At 41.8% G+C, this 17,370-nt stretch overlaps 1 protein-coding gene across 1 annotated transcript in view; it reads right to left on the bottom strand.

Moving 5' to 3' along the window:
• TDRD5 (tudor domain containing 5) overlaps positions 1 to 8,538 on the bottom strand; it is an 88,225-nt gene extending 79,687 nt beyond the window's left edge. The window contains exons 1-4 of the mRNA XM_081254627.1: positions 8,492 to 8,538; positions 7,434 to 7,671; positions 6,181 to 6,591; positions 4,056 to 4,246 (exon numbers count right to left, since the gene is read on the bottom strand). Of these exons, the coding sequence (XP_081110753.1) occupies positions 4,056 to 4,246; positions 6,181 to 6,591; positions 7,434 to 7,665 (834 nt within the window). The 5' untranslated portion in view covers positions 7,666 to 7,671; positions 8,492 to 8,538. The remainder of the gene's footprint in view (positions 1 to 4,055; positions 4,247 to 6,180; positions 6,592 to 7,433; positions 7,672 to 8,491) is intronic.
• Positions 8,539 to 17,370: the final 8,832 nt, after the last annotated feature.

The raw sequence follows: 17,370 nt of genomic DNA, 5'->3' as shown, positions 1-17,370 counted from the left end.
AAGGAAATCCCACAATTTGTAATAACAATGGATGAAACTTGAGGGCATTATGCTAAGTAAAATAAGTCAGACAGACAAATACTGTATGATCTCCCTTACATGCAAAATCTGTTAAACAAAAATAACAACAAATAGCCAAACTCTTAGAAACAGAGAACAGATGGGTGGTTGCCAGAGGCAGCATGCTGGGGGTGGGCAAAATGGGTAAAGGTGGTCAAAAAGTACAAACGTCCAGTTATAATCAGTCCTGGGGATGTAATGTACAGCATGGCAATTATTATTTATATACATATTAATTGTATATTAATAATAATATATATTCTATGTTAATAATAATATGTAGTCTATAATTAAAAGTTGCTAAGAGAGTAAATCTTAAAAGTTCTCATGACAAGAAAAACAATTTGTAACTGTGTGGTGATGGATGTTAACTACACTTACTGTGGTGATCATTTCACAATACACACATATATCTAATCCTGTTGTAATCCTGTTGTACTGAAACTAATACAATGTTATATGTCAATTATATCTCGATTTTTTTAATGAATGAAAAATAAATAAATAAAAATAAAAAGATATAACTCAGGAAAAGTCAAATGGAAGAGATACATAGGGCAAGGTATATGGGAAGGGGCAAAGAACTTCCATGCCTTCTCCTGGCATGCCATTCTCCCCAAATCTCTAGGTGTTCACCAATCTGGTAGCTCTCTAAACCCAGACTTTTGGGGTTTTTATGGAGGCGTCGTTATATCAGCATGACTGATTAATCATTGGCTATGACTGAGCATAATCTCTAACCCTCTAATTACATGGCTGGCTCCAATAGCAACCCATCCTTAGGTTATTTCCAAAAGTTACCTCACTAAAATAACAAAAGATACTTTTATTGCTCTCTTTACTTAGGAATTTCCATAGGTTTTAGGAGCTCCATGCCAGAGAAGGATGAAGATCAAATATATATTTCTTATTATAAATCATAGTATCACATCCTATAATCATCTCAATGGATGGAGAAAAATTCAATATACATTCACGGAAAAAATTCTCAGAATCTAGGAATAGAAGAGTATTTCCTCAATCTAATATAGGGCATTTATAAAAATGCTACAGTTAACATAAGAGTTAATGATGAAAGAATGAATGCTTTTCCCCTGTAGTTAGGAACAAGGCAAGAATTTTTACTCTCACTACTTCTATTCATTACTAAACTAGAGAAACTAGCCTTTGTCACAAGGTAAGAAAAAGAAGTCATATAGATTGAAATGGAAGTAAAACTGTCTACTCCCAGTATAAACTAGAGTTGAGTTTATCGAGTACCTTCATTCAAGGTCACAGGATACAAGGTCAATATACAAAAAAATTGATTTTCTACATACTAGCAATAATTAATTAGAAAATAAATTGACAATACCCTTTATAATAGTATCAAAAATATGAAAATGTAGCTATAAGTTTAACAAAATATACGCAAGCCTTGTGTACTGAAAACTATAAAACAGTGCTGAGAGAATTTACAGACCTAAATAAATGGAGAGCTATACTGTGCTCAGGAATCAGCAGATTCAATATTATCAAGATGTCACTTCCACCCAAACTTATCTATAGATGCAATGCAATTCTCATCAAAATCACAGAGAGCATAATTATTTTTGGTAGAAACTGACAAGCTGATTTATATCAAGTTAAGTTTATATGGAAATTCAAAGAACCTAGAATAGCCAAAGCAATTTTTTTTTTTTTTTTTTTTTTTGCGGTACACAGGCCTCTCACTGTTGTGGCCTCTCCCATTGTGGAGCACGGGCTCCGGACGTGCAGGCCCAGCGGCCATGGCTCACAGGCCCAGCCACTCCGCCGCACGTGGGATCTTCCCGGACCGGGGCATGAACCCGTGTCCCCTGCATCAGCAGGCGGGCTCTCAACCACTGTGCCACCAGGGAAGCCCGCCAAAGCAATTTTTAAAAGAACAAAGCTGTAGGACCTAACCATATAATTTCAACATATTATAAAACTACAGTCATCAAGATAGTGTGATACTTGCAAAAAGACAGATCAATGTAGATCAATGGACCAAATAGAGAAAGAGACAGAGAGTCCTGAAAGAGACCTACACATACATGAGGTCAATAGATTTTACAGAAGTGCCAAAGTAATAAGGTAGTCCAGTGAGGAAAGAGTGTTTTTCAAAAATAGTGCTGGGGATTCCCCTGGCAGTCCAGTGGTGAAGACTCCAAGATTCCAGTGCAGGAGGTGTATGCTGGATCCGTGGTTGGGGAACTAAGCTCTCACATGCCATGCCCCATGGCCAAAAATAAATAAATAAAATCAAACTTAAAAATAATAAAAATTTTAAAAATAGTGCTGGAATAATTGGCTATCCATATGCAGAAAACTTTGATCCATACCTGGTACCCTACACAAAAATAACTTGAAATAGACCTAAGAACTAAAATCAAGAAACTTCTAGAAGAAAACATAGGAAAATATTTTTGTGACTCTGGATTAACCAAAAATTTATTAGGTAGGCAAGAACCAAAAGAAAAAAAATAAATAAATTAGATTTCGTCAAAATTAAAGACTTCCCCACAAAAGACAGGATTCAGGAAATGAAGAGGTAAGCACAGACCAGGAGAAAGTATTTGCAAAACATGTCTCAATAAAGGACTTGTAACCAGCATACATAAATAACTCTTCCAACTCAATACAAAGAAAACTCGATTTTTAATAATGAGCAAAAGATATTATTAGACACTTCAAAGAAGATATACAAATGGCAAATATACTTATGAAAGGATACCCAATATTATTCATCATTAGAGAAACTTCAGTTAAAGCCATAATGAGATACTACTATACACACACTCAAATGGCTACTGTTTTTTAAATTGATAACATCAAATGTTAACAAAGATGCAAGTGGAACTCTTATACATAGCTCATGAGAAAGTAAAACTGTACAGCCACTTTGGAAACAGTTTGGCAATTTCTTAAAAAGTTAAACTTAAAAAAAAAAGTTAAACTTACTGTCTGACCCAACAATCCTACTCCTAGGTATTGACCCAAGAGAAATGAAGTCAATGTTCATACAAAGTGTAAGCAAATGTTCATAGCAGCTTTATTCATAATACCCCAAACGGGAAACAACCCAAATATTATCTAATGGTGAATGGATAACAAATTGAGGTATTATCAGTACAGTGGAATGATACTCAACAAGAAAAAGGAACAAACCACTGATACATACTAGATGAATCTCAAAAGCATCCTGTTGAAGAAGCTAGACACAAAAAGCTAAGCATTATTTAATCCCACTTATACGAAACTCTTGGAAAGTCAAATTATACTTATAGAAAGCAGTAGCTGTCTGTAGCTGTAGTTGGGGAAAGAGATCAACTACAAAGATGAAGGAACTTTGGGGAGATGATGGAAATGCTGTTTCTTGATTTTGATGGTGATTACACAACTAGATACATATGTTAAAACTCAAACTGTACATTTTTAATGGGCAAATTTTACTATATGTAAATTATGTTACTAAAGCTAATTTTTTAAAGTTACAGAAATGAAGCACTTTTATGTCTTTAATTTCCATGTGTTTATTTTGAGCTCTACTTAGGTTGTTATCTTGCTAACTTAATCAGGCTTTTGTTGGCTTTATTCTAGTAGGTTTTACTCAAAGTCCTTCAGCATTATAGTCACAGAAAAACACCAGGATTGCAGTGCTCAGGGCCAGCCATTCAGGTGAAGATATTCATGAGTTAAGTTGCAAATATGCTTCTATAACTTTGGTGAAAAGCTGGAACTAGAGATACAGATTTGGGAGTCATCTGCAGAAAACAGTTGAAACCATGGAGTTGATAAAATTGTACTCTTTTCTCACTGCCACCTCTCACTTCTTACTAATCCACAGAACCGTAGAAAATGCTTAAGTTAAATGTGAAATAAGTGAATGACTTGAATTTTAAAAGGTCAGTTTCTCCATGAGAGCTAAGTAATAGCCACTGAATTTAAACACATTTTTGGTGTATTTATAACTCCAAAGTCGGATATCTCACCTGGTTTAATTTTTCAGTGTGATTCAGCCTTGAAGTCTCCACATTTGACCTAGAAGTATTCTCCACGTCCAGTATTTGCTTCGGTGGTTCCATGTTTGAAGTCGGTTGTGAAAAGCATGCCATTGCTACTGGGGAGCCTGTGGGATATGACCTTTGTTGCTTCCTTCTAAAAGGCTGGGTAAAAATTTTACCTTTTGCGAGTAAAAGAAGAGGAGAGAAAAATTATCACTAACAATTTCTAGTTTTCTGGTGTTTATATATAGAGGCTAGGCCCTCAACTTAGAACTAAAAATTAAGTAAGCTTACATTTTTATATTAAGCCAATAAAATTTACATACAAGGGAATGATTAGTCACCTACAGAAGAAAACCAAGAGATCATAAGTGTGTTACTGAAAGGTTGGGGCTATCTAAAACTCCACTTAAGGACACCTGAATATAACTACAAAGAGGCAGGACTCAATAGGTATAAACCTAAAAAGCTGTATCCTGTTTAGGAGACCAAAAAGTTTTCAAATAAGGAATCTGCTTGAATTATGCTTTTCAAACTGGATAACCATCTAGTGGTATGGGGGGAGGGGTGGGGAATGAAAAGCTACAGAATAAAGGATATTCTTCTAGAGTATACATTTTTCTTCAAGATTTGTAGGCAGGGGAATACTACAGGAGAGGTATATTCTGTTACACAACATGAAAGACAGATCATCGGACTCCACCATGGCCTAGCTCTTTCTTTACCCTAAGATCAAGGTCACACACACAAAAAATTACTTCCAAGATATCCTGATGAGGAATAAGGTACCATGTATGGGAAAAATGAACAATTCAATCACTGGGAAGGAATATCCACCCCCCACAAGTCAGTAAGTTGTCAAACTGCTTTATACAACTCAATCTCACGTAAGTTTAATAGCATGAGTTACTCTCCCAAAGTTTGAGCAGCGCAAGAATACTGATACAGAGGGTTCCCAGGTGGCCTAGTGATTAGGATTCCAGGCTTTCACGGCCATAGCCTCGGTTCAACCCCTGGGGGTCAGAGAACTGAGATCCCACAAGTCGCGCAGCAGGGCCAAAAAATTTTTTTTTTAATTTTTAAAACAAATACTGATACGGTTGAGGTTTAGACTCAAAACACTCAGTGGCCCCTATAGCCTTCCCTGACCAGAGCCTGTAAACCCCCTAGCATATTCTTGTCAAATTACACTTCCCACCACAATTTAAATATTGGTTTGTAAATTCATGATATTCTCATGGTTCACCTGTATTAATCTAAATACAAATTTTGAGAAAAAAAGAAAATCATTGAAACGGGCATAGAATTCCCCAAATAGGCAGTGTATAGATTCTATAATGTCAAGGGTCTAGAGGGACACTATACAAATGATCACATCAGTTTTCTGAGCCTTTAAGGGAGACAGTGATTGTGTAGGAAAAGCTCACTGAATGAGCAGTAGTAAGAGTTCGGTATCTAACTCTAGCTGTACTTTTCAAGTCATGAAATTTTCAGAAAGTCATTTAACTTTCTTGAGCTTTGGCTTCCTTATCTATAAGAATAAGATTGGGTTACTCACCCAACGTGTCTATGGGATGAGAATCCAAGGTAAATTGCTATACAAATAAGGTGGTTATCATTACACTACATCAATTACTACAATGCCTGCTAGGATATCAAAGATCAGTGTTAGCAAAGATCAGATGGCAAATGCTACAAACTAGTATTATTTTTAAAACTTTTCATTTTCCATGTTATATCTTCTTTACCTGAACACATATAACTGATGTTCATTTACAGCACTCTAGAGAGAGCTGATCTCGTGTTTTCATAATAATAGCTACCACTTATTATGAGCTTACTAAATGCCAAGCACTTTACAGACCCCCATCTCATTTAACCCTCAGCCTGACTCCAAGAGGTAAGTATTATTATTCCTATTCTAGAGATGAGGGAACTAAGGCTTAGACATTTTAAGTAACTTGCCTGAGATCATACAGCTAGCAAGTGGTAGAGCCAGGATGCAACTTCAACAAACTGTTGGAGCTTAGCCATTACATACATACGTACATATGTACTACAACTGCTCCAAAGTCTGCTGATCTGCAATAGTTACCAGTGCTAATATGCTTACCTGCTGGCCATCCTCTCTGCTTTTCCTTGGATAGGCTCTTCTTCAGCATCAACAAAGAACCTGCTCTGGTCTGTTTTACAGAAATGACATCTGCAGCGGCATTCAGCACTTCAAACATAGAGAAGAAGCCATACTGCACATACTGGAATGATCGTCCAAATCGCTTGGCAAATGCGTTCTCAAAATCAGAAAGGAGAACAGGAGATAACGTCAAGAGGTCTTTCAACTCACTCTTCACGACAGCTGGAAGAATAGGGGGCACCCTTCCTCGGTAAGGTACTTGCTGCCGTTGAGAGCTGGGCCCAAAGCAAACACTGGCCCTTCTCTTCTGCACGGAGTTTCGAACCTTACGGCTGCCCCTCTGTTTTGCAACTAAACTTTCTATTCCTTTGGTGGATTCATCTGGAACAGCTAAGGAGGTGTGAAAAAAGAAATCATATTTAGGTGAAAACGTACTTCCTTCTTTATTCTTTGCATCTGTGGTTATATAATTTTTAACTCTCCAAGGAGCTGTGTATATAGGTGACATGATAAACACGAACCCTTGGTTGCTCCATTTCTTGCATTTTAGACAACAGCTTGTTAGCTTCTCTACTACAGGATGAAGAATGAACAGTAAAACCCAATTTATTATCACTGCTGCTAATTAACTCCTGAAAGATCTGAAACCCTAGAGATGAACAATAAACTTCCCTACAATTATGTTTCTGTGCTTCATGAAATTTTAAACGTGATTTCATAATTTGAAGTCCCATTGTTAAGCTTCTCCTGACTTAAGGTGCAATAATATTAAAGCACACGCACAATGTAGTTTTTGTGAATGCACAGTATTCTGGGGAAGGTTTCTTTCTTTCTTTCTTTTTTTTTTTTTTTTGCAGTACGCGGGCCTCTCACTGTTGTGGCCTCTTCCGTTGTGGAGCACTGGCTCCGGACGCGCAGGCCCAGCGGCCATGGCTCACGGGCCCAGCCGCTCCGCGGCATGTGGGGTTCCCAGACCGGGGCACAAACCCGTGTCCCCTGCATCGGCAGGCGGACTCTCAACCACTGCGCCACCAGGGAAGCCCTGGGGAAGGTTTCTTGGTTGTGCTAAAGCTCTAACTCTGTCCACAACCTCTAAGGTGCCTATGATCCCTCTTCTCCCTCACAAAAGTAAAATCCCCTGCCGGGGATGCAGGATAATTGCAGAGCTAGAACAATTCTTTACTAAGTGATTATTATTGCAAAGTTCATAGACCTTCAAATCTTAAACCTACCCTTCAGTATTACAGTACCGTCCTCACAGGGGCAGACACTGACAACATCAGGCATATCCAACACCAGCTCCATGGTGGACCGATACCCAAGGATTTGGAGTGGTAAACGGTTGCCAACCATCGAAAGGTACTCCTTTTCCAACTGCTGTGGGGTCAAACCATCTCTGAGGGAAATGAGAAGTGACCTTATTTCCTTCCTCAGGCATTCCTGTATACGCTCTTGTTTAGACATTGCGCCCTACAAGATTTAAGACAGAAACACTGCTCGTGAGGAAAAGCAGGCAAACCCAAGATGGAAAAATAAATAAAATAAGAAGTCTAAAATGGCCAATAGTGGAATACAAACAACTGAGATGCGACTTCTACAGGTGATGAGGCAGAAGCAGTACCACGAGGGTGCTCTGAAACTTCGTTCAGCAAAGCCCCCATACAATTCAGTCTTTATCCCAACCTGTGTTGAGTAACCTGTGTGCATCGCAAGAAATCCCCGCCACGGCCTAGTGTGTGAGAAGTCCGAGTTCCTGGCTCGTTTTTCGGTGAAGCGTTAACTCTGATTGCTCGGGGTCTCACTCTACACTGCAAACTTCGTAACAGATAAATCTTTCGTCCACTTTTTGGGAACCAGGGCTGGGAAGGAGGCAAACGCAACACCCCTTTCCCAGCGCGAGGACAGGGCTCCGAGTAAAGACGCTCGCACCGGCATACTTTCTCCACCCCGAACCTATGCGGAGGATCCCCGCGTCCCCTTCCAAGTCAACGACCTCATCGTTGCCCACCCCCTCCCTACTTCGCTCGGGCGAGGGGTGGAGGTGGGGTCCCCTGTCCCGCTCCCAACGTCTCTCAAGGGCGCCGGCAAAATGGGGACTTGTCCTTGCGCCTGCCCCGGGGACTGCCCACGACCCAGGGTAAAAGAGGCAGGCCGGAGGGAAGCAGGCGAAGCGCCCCTCACCCTGGAACTGGCGCCGGCGCTGCCGTTGTGGGCCTCGCAAAGTCAAAGGCGCTCCCCTAACTAGCGGCCACGGAAGAGGAGCTGCGAAGCGGGCTGCGCGCCTGCGCACCGGTGCCGGAGGGCCCGCGCGGTGCTCCCACGGCGCCGCCTTCCGGCCCTGAGGGCGCGCTGCAGGGGGGACGGTCGGGCAGGTCCTGGCTGCTCCGGAGTCTAGCCTGGGTTCCGCCCAGGGCCGCTTGGCCGGGCTCCCAGGCAGCGTAGGCGGCCTCCTGGGATGGCCGCCGCCTGCCTCTTGCGGCGTGCTTGGAAGACACGCGGTACGGCAGCGCGCAAGAACCCCTCCAACGACCTCCCGGCCAGGGTCAGGGAGGGTCAGTCCCGCCCTACGGACGGGCAGCCCGAGAATGAGGCTGCGAGGTTCTTAGCCTCGGTGTGCCTCTCATTCACCCGTGGAGCTTATTTAAGGAAGAAAAATGATGCCCAGGTCTGATCAGCAGAAATTCTGATTCAGCAGGTCTAGGTCTATTGGGGGAAATTTTAGGCAATTCTGGTGCTTGGTGGAGAATCACTGCTGAACTAGATAGATGCAACTTAGGCTCCCGGAAGAGGAATTGGTGAGGCGAGGAGGGATTCTTTTTTTTTTTTTTTTTTTTTTTTTGTGGTACGCGGGCCTCTCACTGCCGTGGCCTCTCCCGTTGCGGAGCACAGGCTCCGGACGCGCAGGCCCAGCGGCCATGGCTCACGGGCCCAGCCGCTCCGCGGCATGTGGGATCTTCCCGGACCGGCCACGAACCCGCGTCCCCTGCATTGGCAGGCGGACCCCCCACCACTGCGCCACCAGGGAAGCCCGAGGAGGGCTTCTTGAATGACTGGAGAACATTCCAGGTGCCCCTGGAGATGAAAGAGCTGGGAAACTAAAGAAGAGGATGTATTTGAGCAAACAACCTGGGGGTGTATTTATTGGATAGGTGGAAAGAGCCAGATTTATAAGGTGCTAGAAAACCAGAAAACAGTATATAAGAGGTGTAGACTAGAGAGGCATAGTATGAAGACTTTTACCTTAAAATATACAATCTAATTAAAGGAACAAGACAAACCGAAAGATAAGCAAGGAATTCGAATCAAGAAGGAAATCAGAGCACACACATCTACTTTATCTTCCATCTAAAATTCCATGACATTAAAAAAAAACAAAAAAACCTCTAAGAAACAAAATGTTCCATCAATGAACCAAGAATATTTTGTAATCTCTGAAAGACAGAAAAGATTTATGGGCTGGTTTATAGCAGAACGGACAGGGCTAAATAGCACAAATTAACAAAAAGGAAAATTATGAGACATGAAGAATGGATCCAGCCAGACGTTCCAACATCTGAAAGACAGATGTTACAGAAACAACAGAATGGTGGTGAGGGTTGGACGTTTAAAAAGAAGAAAATGTCTCAGATTTGAAGAAAAACACAAATTTTCAGATTAAATGGGCCCTCTGAGTCCTTAGGATAACTAATGAAACTAAGATCCCATCCTAGAAAAAACCTAGGAGAAAAAGAAGAGCTTTTATATAGAAATAGGTTACCTATAAAGCAATGGAAATTAGACTGCCATTGGATTTCTCAATGGAACAATATCTTCAAAGATGAAACTGGAATTCTTTACCAGCCAAATCAGCATTTAAGTGGAGGAAAAGACATTTCCGACACGCAAAAATTCTGAAAGTTTATCATCTCACTAAACAACTTGAGAATGACTCCAGCAAAATGAACAATGAATTGAAAAACAACATCCCAGGTTCTCATCCCCAATTATCTAAGATAATAGGTAACACCTATGGAGCACTTACTACATGCTCTTTGCATAATTATCAAATTTTCTTCCCGATTACTCTGAGAAAGTTACAGTTATGATCCCCACTTTAAAGTGAAGAAACTGATAGAATTGAACAAGGGTATGAGTGATAGGCAATAAAAACAAAACTTTTGATTGAATATAGAAAGTTATTGGTGAGTAATGTAAAAAAAAAAAAAAAGGATTTTTTACAAAGATATTCTGGAGCTAAACCCCAGATCAATAACTGCTGAGTGTCAGGGGCTGAGTTTCTTCAATAAGGAGACCCCATTTGGAAGAGTAGCTACAATTGGAATCATCACTTGCTTGGGTTTACAATAATGCACTGTCATTCTCTGAGACCTGTCAGACTTCTGTGATGGCTAAACTGGGAAGTGAATGGGAATGAGGTGGGAACCATCACCCTAGCATCTTTCATGCCTTTGATGGTGACACTCACCTCTGGAGTTCTCCAGGTATGTGGTAATGCTTTTGATCTACTATTTTGGCACTCCACTTGGCATTTTCTTCCAGAATAGCCCTTACTCAGTGAGTGAATGTGCCCATGTAGGAATTCTATCAGTTGCTAATATCACCTATTCCAGCTATTCACTTGGCAAGTAGGGTACTAACCACAGGATGAATTTACAGTCCCACTAGCCCTGCCCAAAGGTGAACTTGGACCAGAATTTAATTCATTTATCACCTAACCCCTATAAGCTCAGAATGCTGACAGCAAACAGTGACGTTTGTGTTTGTTTGAAGTTAGTGATAGTTACTGAAAAGTTTAGTTCCTCCTTTTCTCCAGAACAGTTATCCATAAGGGACTGCAAGACCTTTGGGGAAAGGCTGGAGAAAAGGTTTGCAGTCCTTAGGTACAATGTTTCAGCAGCATCCTTCTTTAAGAATATTTAGGCTACACTCAAGATGCTCTGGGTCTGGGATCTGATTTAGTTCTTGGAATAGGATTGACAAGTCATGTCGCTCACTCATGAGAGGCCTCTGTTCACAAAGACCGAGAATTGTGTTTTGTTGGTTTGTTTGCTTTTGTAGTTACACAAATCAAAAAGACTTATTAGTGAGTCCTTTGTTGAGTTCATTCCCTGGGATCCTACAATTAATTACCACAACCAGAGAGCTCTGTGAGTCAGGCCAACGTGTTTGCCATCCTGCAGCCTATTATGACGACCAGAGCCCACTTTTCTTCTGGTAATTAACTGTCTCCATCTGGTCTCCTCCCATTCCTGCTTGTATCTGGGAGTATATTTCCATTGCAGCTGCTCCTACCAGCATTCCTCCCTTAGAAAACAGCCAGTAATGAGTTTCTGTGTTGTGTGGGTGTTTTAAGCCTCTGAAGCTTTAATATATGCCTCATGACCAGTATGAGAGAATCTTTTGAAAACACAGCAAAGGAGTAGGTGAGTTAGAAGCTCATGACAGAACTTATACAGCATTCCTACCTCCCACAGTTTTTTAACATTATGCCCAATTTGCGGCCATTTGATGTCACCGTTCAATTGTATTTCCCACAGCAATTACTCTAAGCCTTTGCCATCCCTATTAAACTTTTTTAAAAATTTATTTTTGGCTGCGTTGGGTCTTCGTTGCTGCACGCCGGCTTTTCTCTAGTTGTGGCCAGTGGGGGCTACTCTTCATTGCAGTGCACGGGCTTCTCATTGCGGTGGCTTCTCTTGTTGCGGAGCACGGGCTCTAGGCACATGGGCTTCAGTAGTTGTGGCGCACGGGCTTAGTTGCTCCGCGGCCTGTGGGATCTTCCTGGACCAGGGCTCGTACCCGTGTCTCCTGCAGTGGCAGGCGGATTCTTAACCACTGCGCCACCAGGGAAGCCCCCTATTAAACTTTTTACACACTCCTGCCTCACCACTAGAAAGTGACTTTGCTCCGATTCCCAGAGACACACAGAAAGAGAAAGGGAGAGAGACAGAGAAATACTTTCTTTCAGCCATTCCTTCCTGGCCAAATCCTTGAATAAACTGTCCACACTCATTTTTCCCCACTTTTTCAGCCACCATTCCCTACTCAATCCAAAGCAATCAGCCTGCTACCCTGAACCTCTTAAGTTAGTTTTACCAAAATCATCAATGACAAATCGCAAAGACTTTTCAGTCTTTTCATCTTAGATGATTTCTGTTTACTCTTGGTGTCCCCTCCCTTTCTGAAAATCTCTCCTCTGTGGGTGTCTCAGATGCTGCTGCACTGAGCTTGGCACCTAGCTTTCGGCTCTTATTTCCTATTTCTGTTATTCCATTAAATGTCCATGCACACCAAGGTCTGTCCTTGGCCCTTCTCCTTTTTACTCTTTCCCCTCTTCCTGAGCGAGCTTTTTCACTCTCATGGCTTCAGCTTTGTCTGATGCCTTCCAAAACACGTGTTCTTTCAAGCAACAAATATCTTGTAGTTCCCACTATGTGCCAGGCACTGTTCTAGAATATGGAACTATAAGAGCAAAACAAAGTTTCTGTTCTCCTGGACCTTACTAAGGACAAACAAAAAGCAGATAAATATATATAATGTCAAGTAATGATAACTGCTCTCAAGGAAAATAAACCAGGCTAAGAGGGAGTGAGAAGGGGCCGGAGTATTTAGAAAACACTTTGTTTAACCTCTGTAAGAGTGCTTCTCGACTTGTGGTTCCAGAGCAGCAGAATAACCTAGGAACTAGTTAGAAATACCAATGATCAGACCCCATGCCAGACTTGCTCAACCAGAACCTGGGAGGAAGCGGGTAGAAGGAGCCCAGCAATATGTTTTAATAAGCCCTGCAGGTGATTTTGATGCCCTCTAACGTGAGAATCAGAGCTCCTCCTGCTTCATCTACCATGAATAGGTTACAGGTGCGGTCTAATAGACTGATTTTTCTCAGCCCATAAGGGTAGCTTGAGGGTTCGGGGAAAAGGAGGTGCTGGGGACCCTCCAGTCAAAAGTAACCTCCCCCCACACTTTTCAGAAGGCAACCAAGTGGGGTCAGCTGGCATGCCCACGGGCCTCCAGCGAGCCATTTGATACTCACTGAATTTGCTGCGGGAAGCTGGGCGCTGCCAGGTATCTACTTCTGCCTCCGGGACCGCCCCTGAGAATCCTCCCGGGAAGTTCCCCTCTGGGTGCGCGGGAAGGCTGCGCAGCCGAAGGCGAGGCCGAGGGAGGGCGGGGAAGGGAGCGGGGTTCCTGCGCGGCGCGCTTCCGGCGCCTACAGCCGCTTCTTTACCTGAAGTTTAATCGTTATTTTGAAATACTCGTTAGGAAAAAGTTTGACTGGATTTGAAATCCACTTGTACCATCAAAGGAAATGTCAAAATTACATTTGTTGATGAAAGAAAAGATATTCAATTCTTTGTTCCACTGGTGTAAATTAAGTGTTGTAAAAATGGTTTGTAAAAGTTCTTAATCATTTCACAGTATATATACATACACCTTAAATATGTACAATTCTTACTGCAATAAAGCTGGAAAATCAATGACTAAATAAATAAATTTAAAACAAAACTGTGAACACGTTTCTCATCCACGGTAACAAAAATATTGAAAGCTTATCAAAAAGCCTTGATTAGGAATTTCATGTAGGCATTTGATCTGATGGAAGGCCTAGTTCTTGAAGCCCATCTGAGGATCACCTGGCTACCTCTTAATATGGCTCAAACTGGGTCTCCTCTGACTCCACCCAGGTAGGATTACTTACCCGCTCCTCTGTGTCCTCGTGGTAACATGCAGATCTGTGGTTCTCAGCCCTGAGCAGTTTTGCCCCCATGGGACACCTGGCAATGTCTGGAGACACTTTTGTTCACTGCAGCTGTTGGGGAGGTGCTACTGGCATCTAGTAGTTGGTAGAGGCCAGGGATGCTGCTAAAGATCTTACAATACATAGGAAAGCCCCCTACAACAAAGAATTATCTGGTCCCAAATGTCAACAGTGCTGAAGTGGAGAGACCCTGCTGTAGGTCCTTCTGTCATAACATACACTTTATCACATCTATGTGTTTACATATCTGTTTCTTCCTGTTAGACTCTAAGTTCCTCAAGGGCATGTCTTACCTTTACATCCTCAGAGGTGAGCAGTGCTAAACATATAGTAGGTGCTCACTATGTATCTGTGGAATGAATTAATGCGAGAGGAGTCAAGTCAGTCTTATCTGCACCTAACAAGTGGACAACTGCATCTCCGGTCAAAGAAGGCCAGAACATAAAACGCCTGAGAGCAGTATAATTAGGGGAAGTGGGTCTGACAGAGATGCCTGCAGTTATGACCAACTGCTCAACCTCTAAAGGTCAAAATCTCTTAAGTCTTCTATCCCCTCACCATCCTCCCCTGCCCCTTCATAACCCCATGTGGTCACCAAATTCTGCTGATATTCTACCTGAGAAATATTTCCTGAATCTAACCCATTCCCATTACCAAAGTCAGCTCTCATCAGCATCACTTTCCTAGACCACTGCTGTGCCCTCCTGGTTGATTTCTCTGCCATCTACAAATTGAGAAAGTCAAATATAACTCCCTGTAGTTTCTTCCAGCTTTAAAATGATAAGATTTGCAATTTCATCTAGTGATAATGAATTCCAGTTTTTCCATTACATAAGTCATATAAATCAATATTCACTCTTCATTATGGATATAAAATTTCAAACCACTAAATGAGAATAAGTATATTAATTTAGACAGCCTTGAAATCTTTCATGACCTTTGTTTTAGAAACAAACTCATAGCCAGCAACTTTAATTGGTCCTCCCCCTCTCCTAGTAACTCCGTTCCCACAGATGTCAGCCTCGTAACAAACCCAAACAAGGACTAAAGCGTTGAGTTTAAAGATGTGTACATTAATATCTTCAGCAAAGGGATGACCAACGCTTTCAATTAAAAAGGAATCTAAAAGAAAACAGCAACATCATTTTAAGATAGATGAGGCCAGCCAGCTAGAGACTCATGCTGCTTCCTCAGCCTCCCCAACTCCTCCACCTTCGAGATGCTGTGTTGGCTTTTTAAACATGGAATGTTACACATTTTCTCAGATATTGTCATTGTCATTCATAATCCCAACAGACTTGTGTTATAAGCAAGTGCTTGTGTTACTGTTATAAATGGATATAGAAAGTGAAGTAGTGATGATATAACAGCAAAGGAGACTGAGAACAAGTACTCAACATGGGCTCCAACACCAAGTATGGCTTTTTCTCATCAATTTTTTTCCTACAAGAAATCCCTCTAGCTTATTGGGAGACAGGGTACAGCTTTGAGAATGTCATTTGGCCAACTATTCTCCCAATTCTTGGATCAAAAATTGAGGTACAATTTTAGTTTAACAGTTTATAGCTAGGACTCTAGATCAAATTAATTCATAACAGAATCAAAGGCTGAGAAAAAAAATCAATAAATGCTACAGTTTCATGATTTTCCAAATAGAGAAATCTTTTCAGGATGATAAAAAAAAACTAATTATGTTAAATACCAACTATTAATTTTGAGTGAATACTAAATAATCATGATACTTTTCCCCCTATGGGCCAAATGCAGCTTCAGAATTTTTTTCAGTGTAGTGTTCTGGACAGGAACTATTAATTGAGTCAGGTACTTGAGAGGAAACATTTCTTCCCCCATAATAATAATCAGGTTTAGAGAGTAAAAAACAAATCTATTTAAGTTACTTTATTACTAATCTTTTAATTACTTTATTCCCAGTGGCCTAGCATGGCATATATGGAAGAAAGTAATGGAATGGTTTTTCCAGAGCCAATTTGAGTTACTTCAGGTCCTCATTCTTTTTTTTTTTTTTTTTTTTTTTCTTTCTGCGGTATGCGGGCCTCTCACCGCTGTGGCCTCTCCCGTTGCGGAGCACAGGCTCCGGACGCGCAGGCCCAGCGGCCACGGCTCACGGGCCCAGCCGCTCCGCGGCATATGGGATCCTCCCAGACCGGGGCACGAACCCGTATCCCCTGCATCGGCAGGCGGACTCCCAACCACTGCGCCACCAGGGAGGCCCAGGTCCTCATTCTTTGATAAAACTTTTTGAGAGGAGAAAAAGCTATCACTATGTGAACTCAATAAATACTGAAAAATTTAAAGTAAGTGAACAATACAATAATGTGATCTGACCTATCTGAGTAGAGTCATAAATCTCTAGTTTGAATGGTTGTCTAGACCAACCTAGCATTCAGTGAGAAATTACTAATAGAGATTAAAAAAGAAATAGATCTATTCAATGTTTCAATTTCCTCAGATGCAGGTGGGGCAGCTACCCCAGTTTGCTGCTGGATGGAGCATGGCCAGTGAACCCTAAAAAAGCAAAACTCCTGCCTTCATCAAAGGAGCATGGGAACAGGGCCTAGCCAAGGACAAAAGTGTTCCTTTCCTAAAACAGAAGTTAAATCAGATCCCTTCCCTTCTGATTCTTCAAGAAGTAACATCATCAACAGGCTTAAGCATTAGTAAAAATAATAAATTAGTAAAAATAAATAAATATACATAAGAGAGAGAGAAGAGGTCTGGAGAAAGAGAGAGAGAGAGAGAGAGTGAGTTCTGGGAGAATTTTCCTCTCCTTCCCCCTTTTAAAATGTAAATGTTCCCAGGAGTAGTCAGTCAACACATTTACCAGTGAAAATCTCAGCAGAAACCGTAGGGCCAGGATATAAAATAAATTAGGAGAAAGAGGAAAGGTAACCTTGGGAAGATCTTAAGGGGGAAGATGGGGGTGCTTGGGGAGAAGTTTCTAATTTTACCTTAAAGTTACCCTATCTGGACGACTTTTTTCTTTCCCGTAAGCTCTTTAGTCTTAAGCGAGGACCACATGCCCCATTCTATACGATATTTACAAATCATAAAGCAAAATGCCATCACACCTTCAGCGGTTTGCGGGCCTCCGTAGTACTTCACCTCAAATTTTCGTCTCTAGAAACACATTTTAAAACGCCATAAACTGGCACATGGGTTTTCACAAAAACCCAGTGTTGAAGGTGGCACCAAGTCTCAGGGGTGGCGCGCCCTGTCCACAGCTCCCCTAAGAAACAGCTGCCGGATTTCACCCCGAGCAGAGCCCCGCCCGCCCACCGCCCAGGTCCCGCCCCCGCCCAAGGTCATTATAGTCCCCCCGGGACGCGCCCCGCCACCCTGCCAGCGACTTTCCAGGAACCGCGCTCCTGGATTCGGTCGTTCTGAGG

Source organism: Mesoplodon bidens (assembly GCF_964165515.1).
Source record: "Mesoplodon bidens genome assembly, chromosome: 2".
NCBI classification, from domain to species: domain Eukaryota; kingdom Metazoa; phylum Chordata; class Mammalia; order Artiodactyla; family Ziphiidae; genus Mesoplodon; species Mesoplodon bidens.
This window is presented reverse-complemented; position numbering and strand designations above follow the sequence as displayed.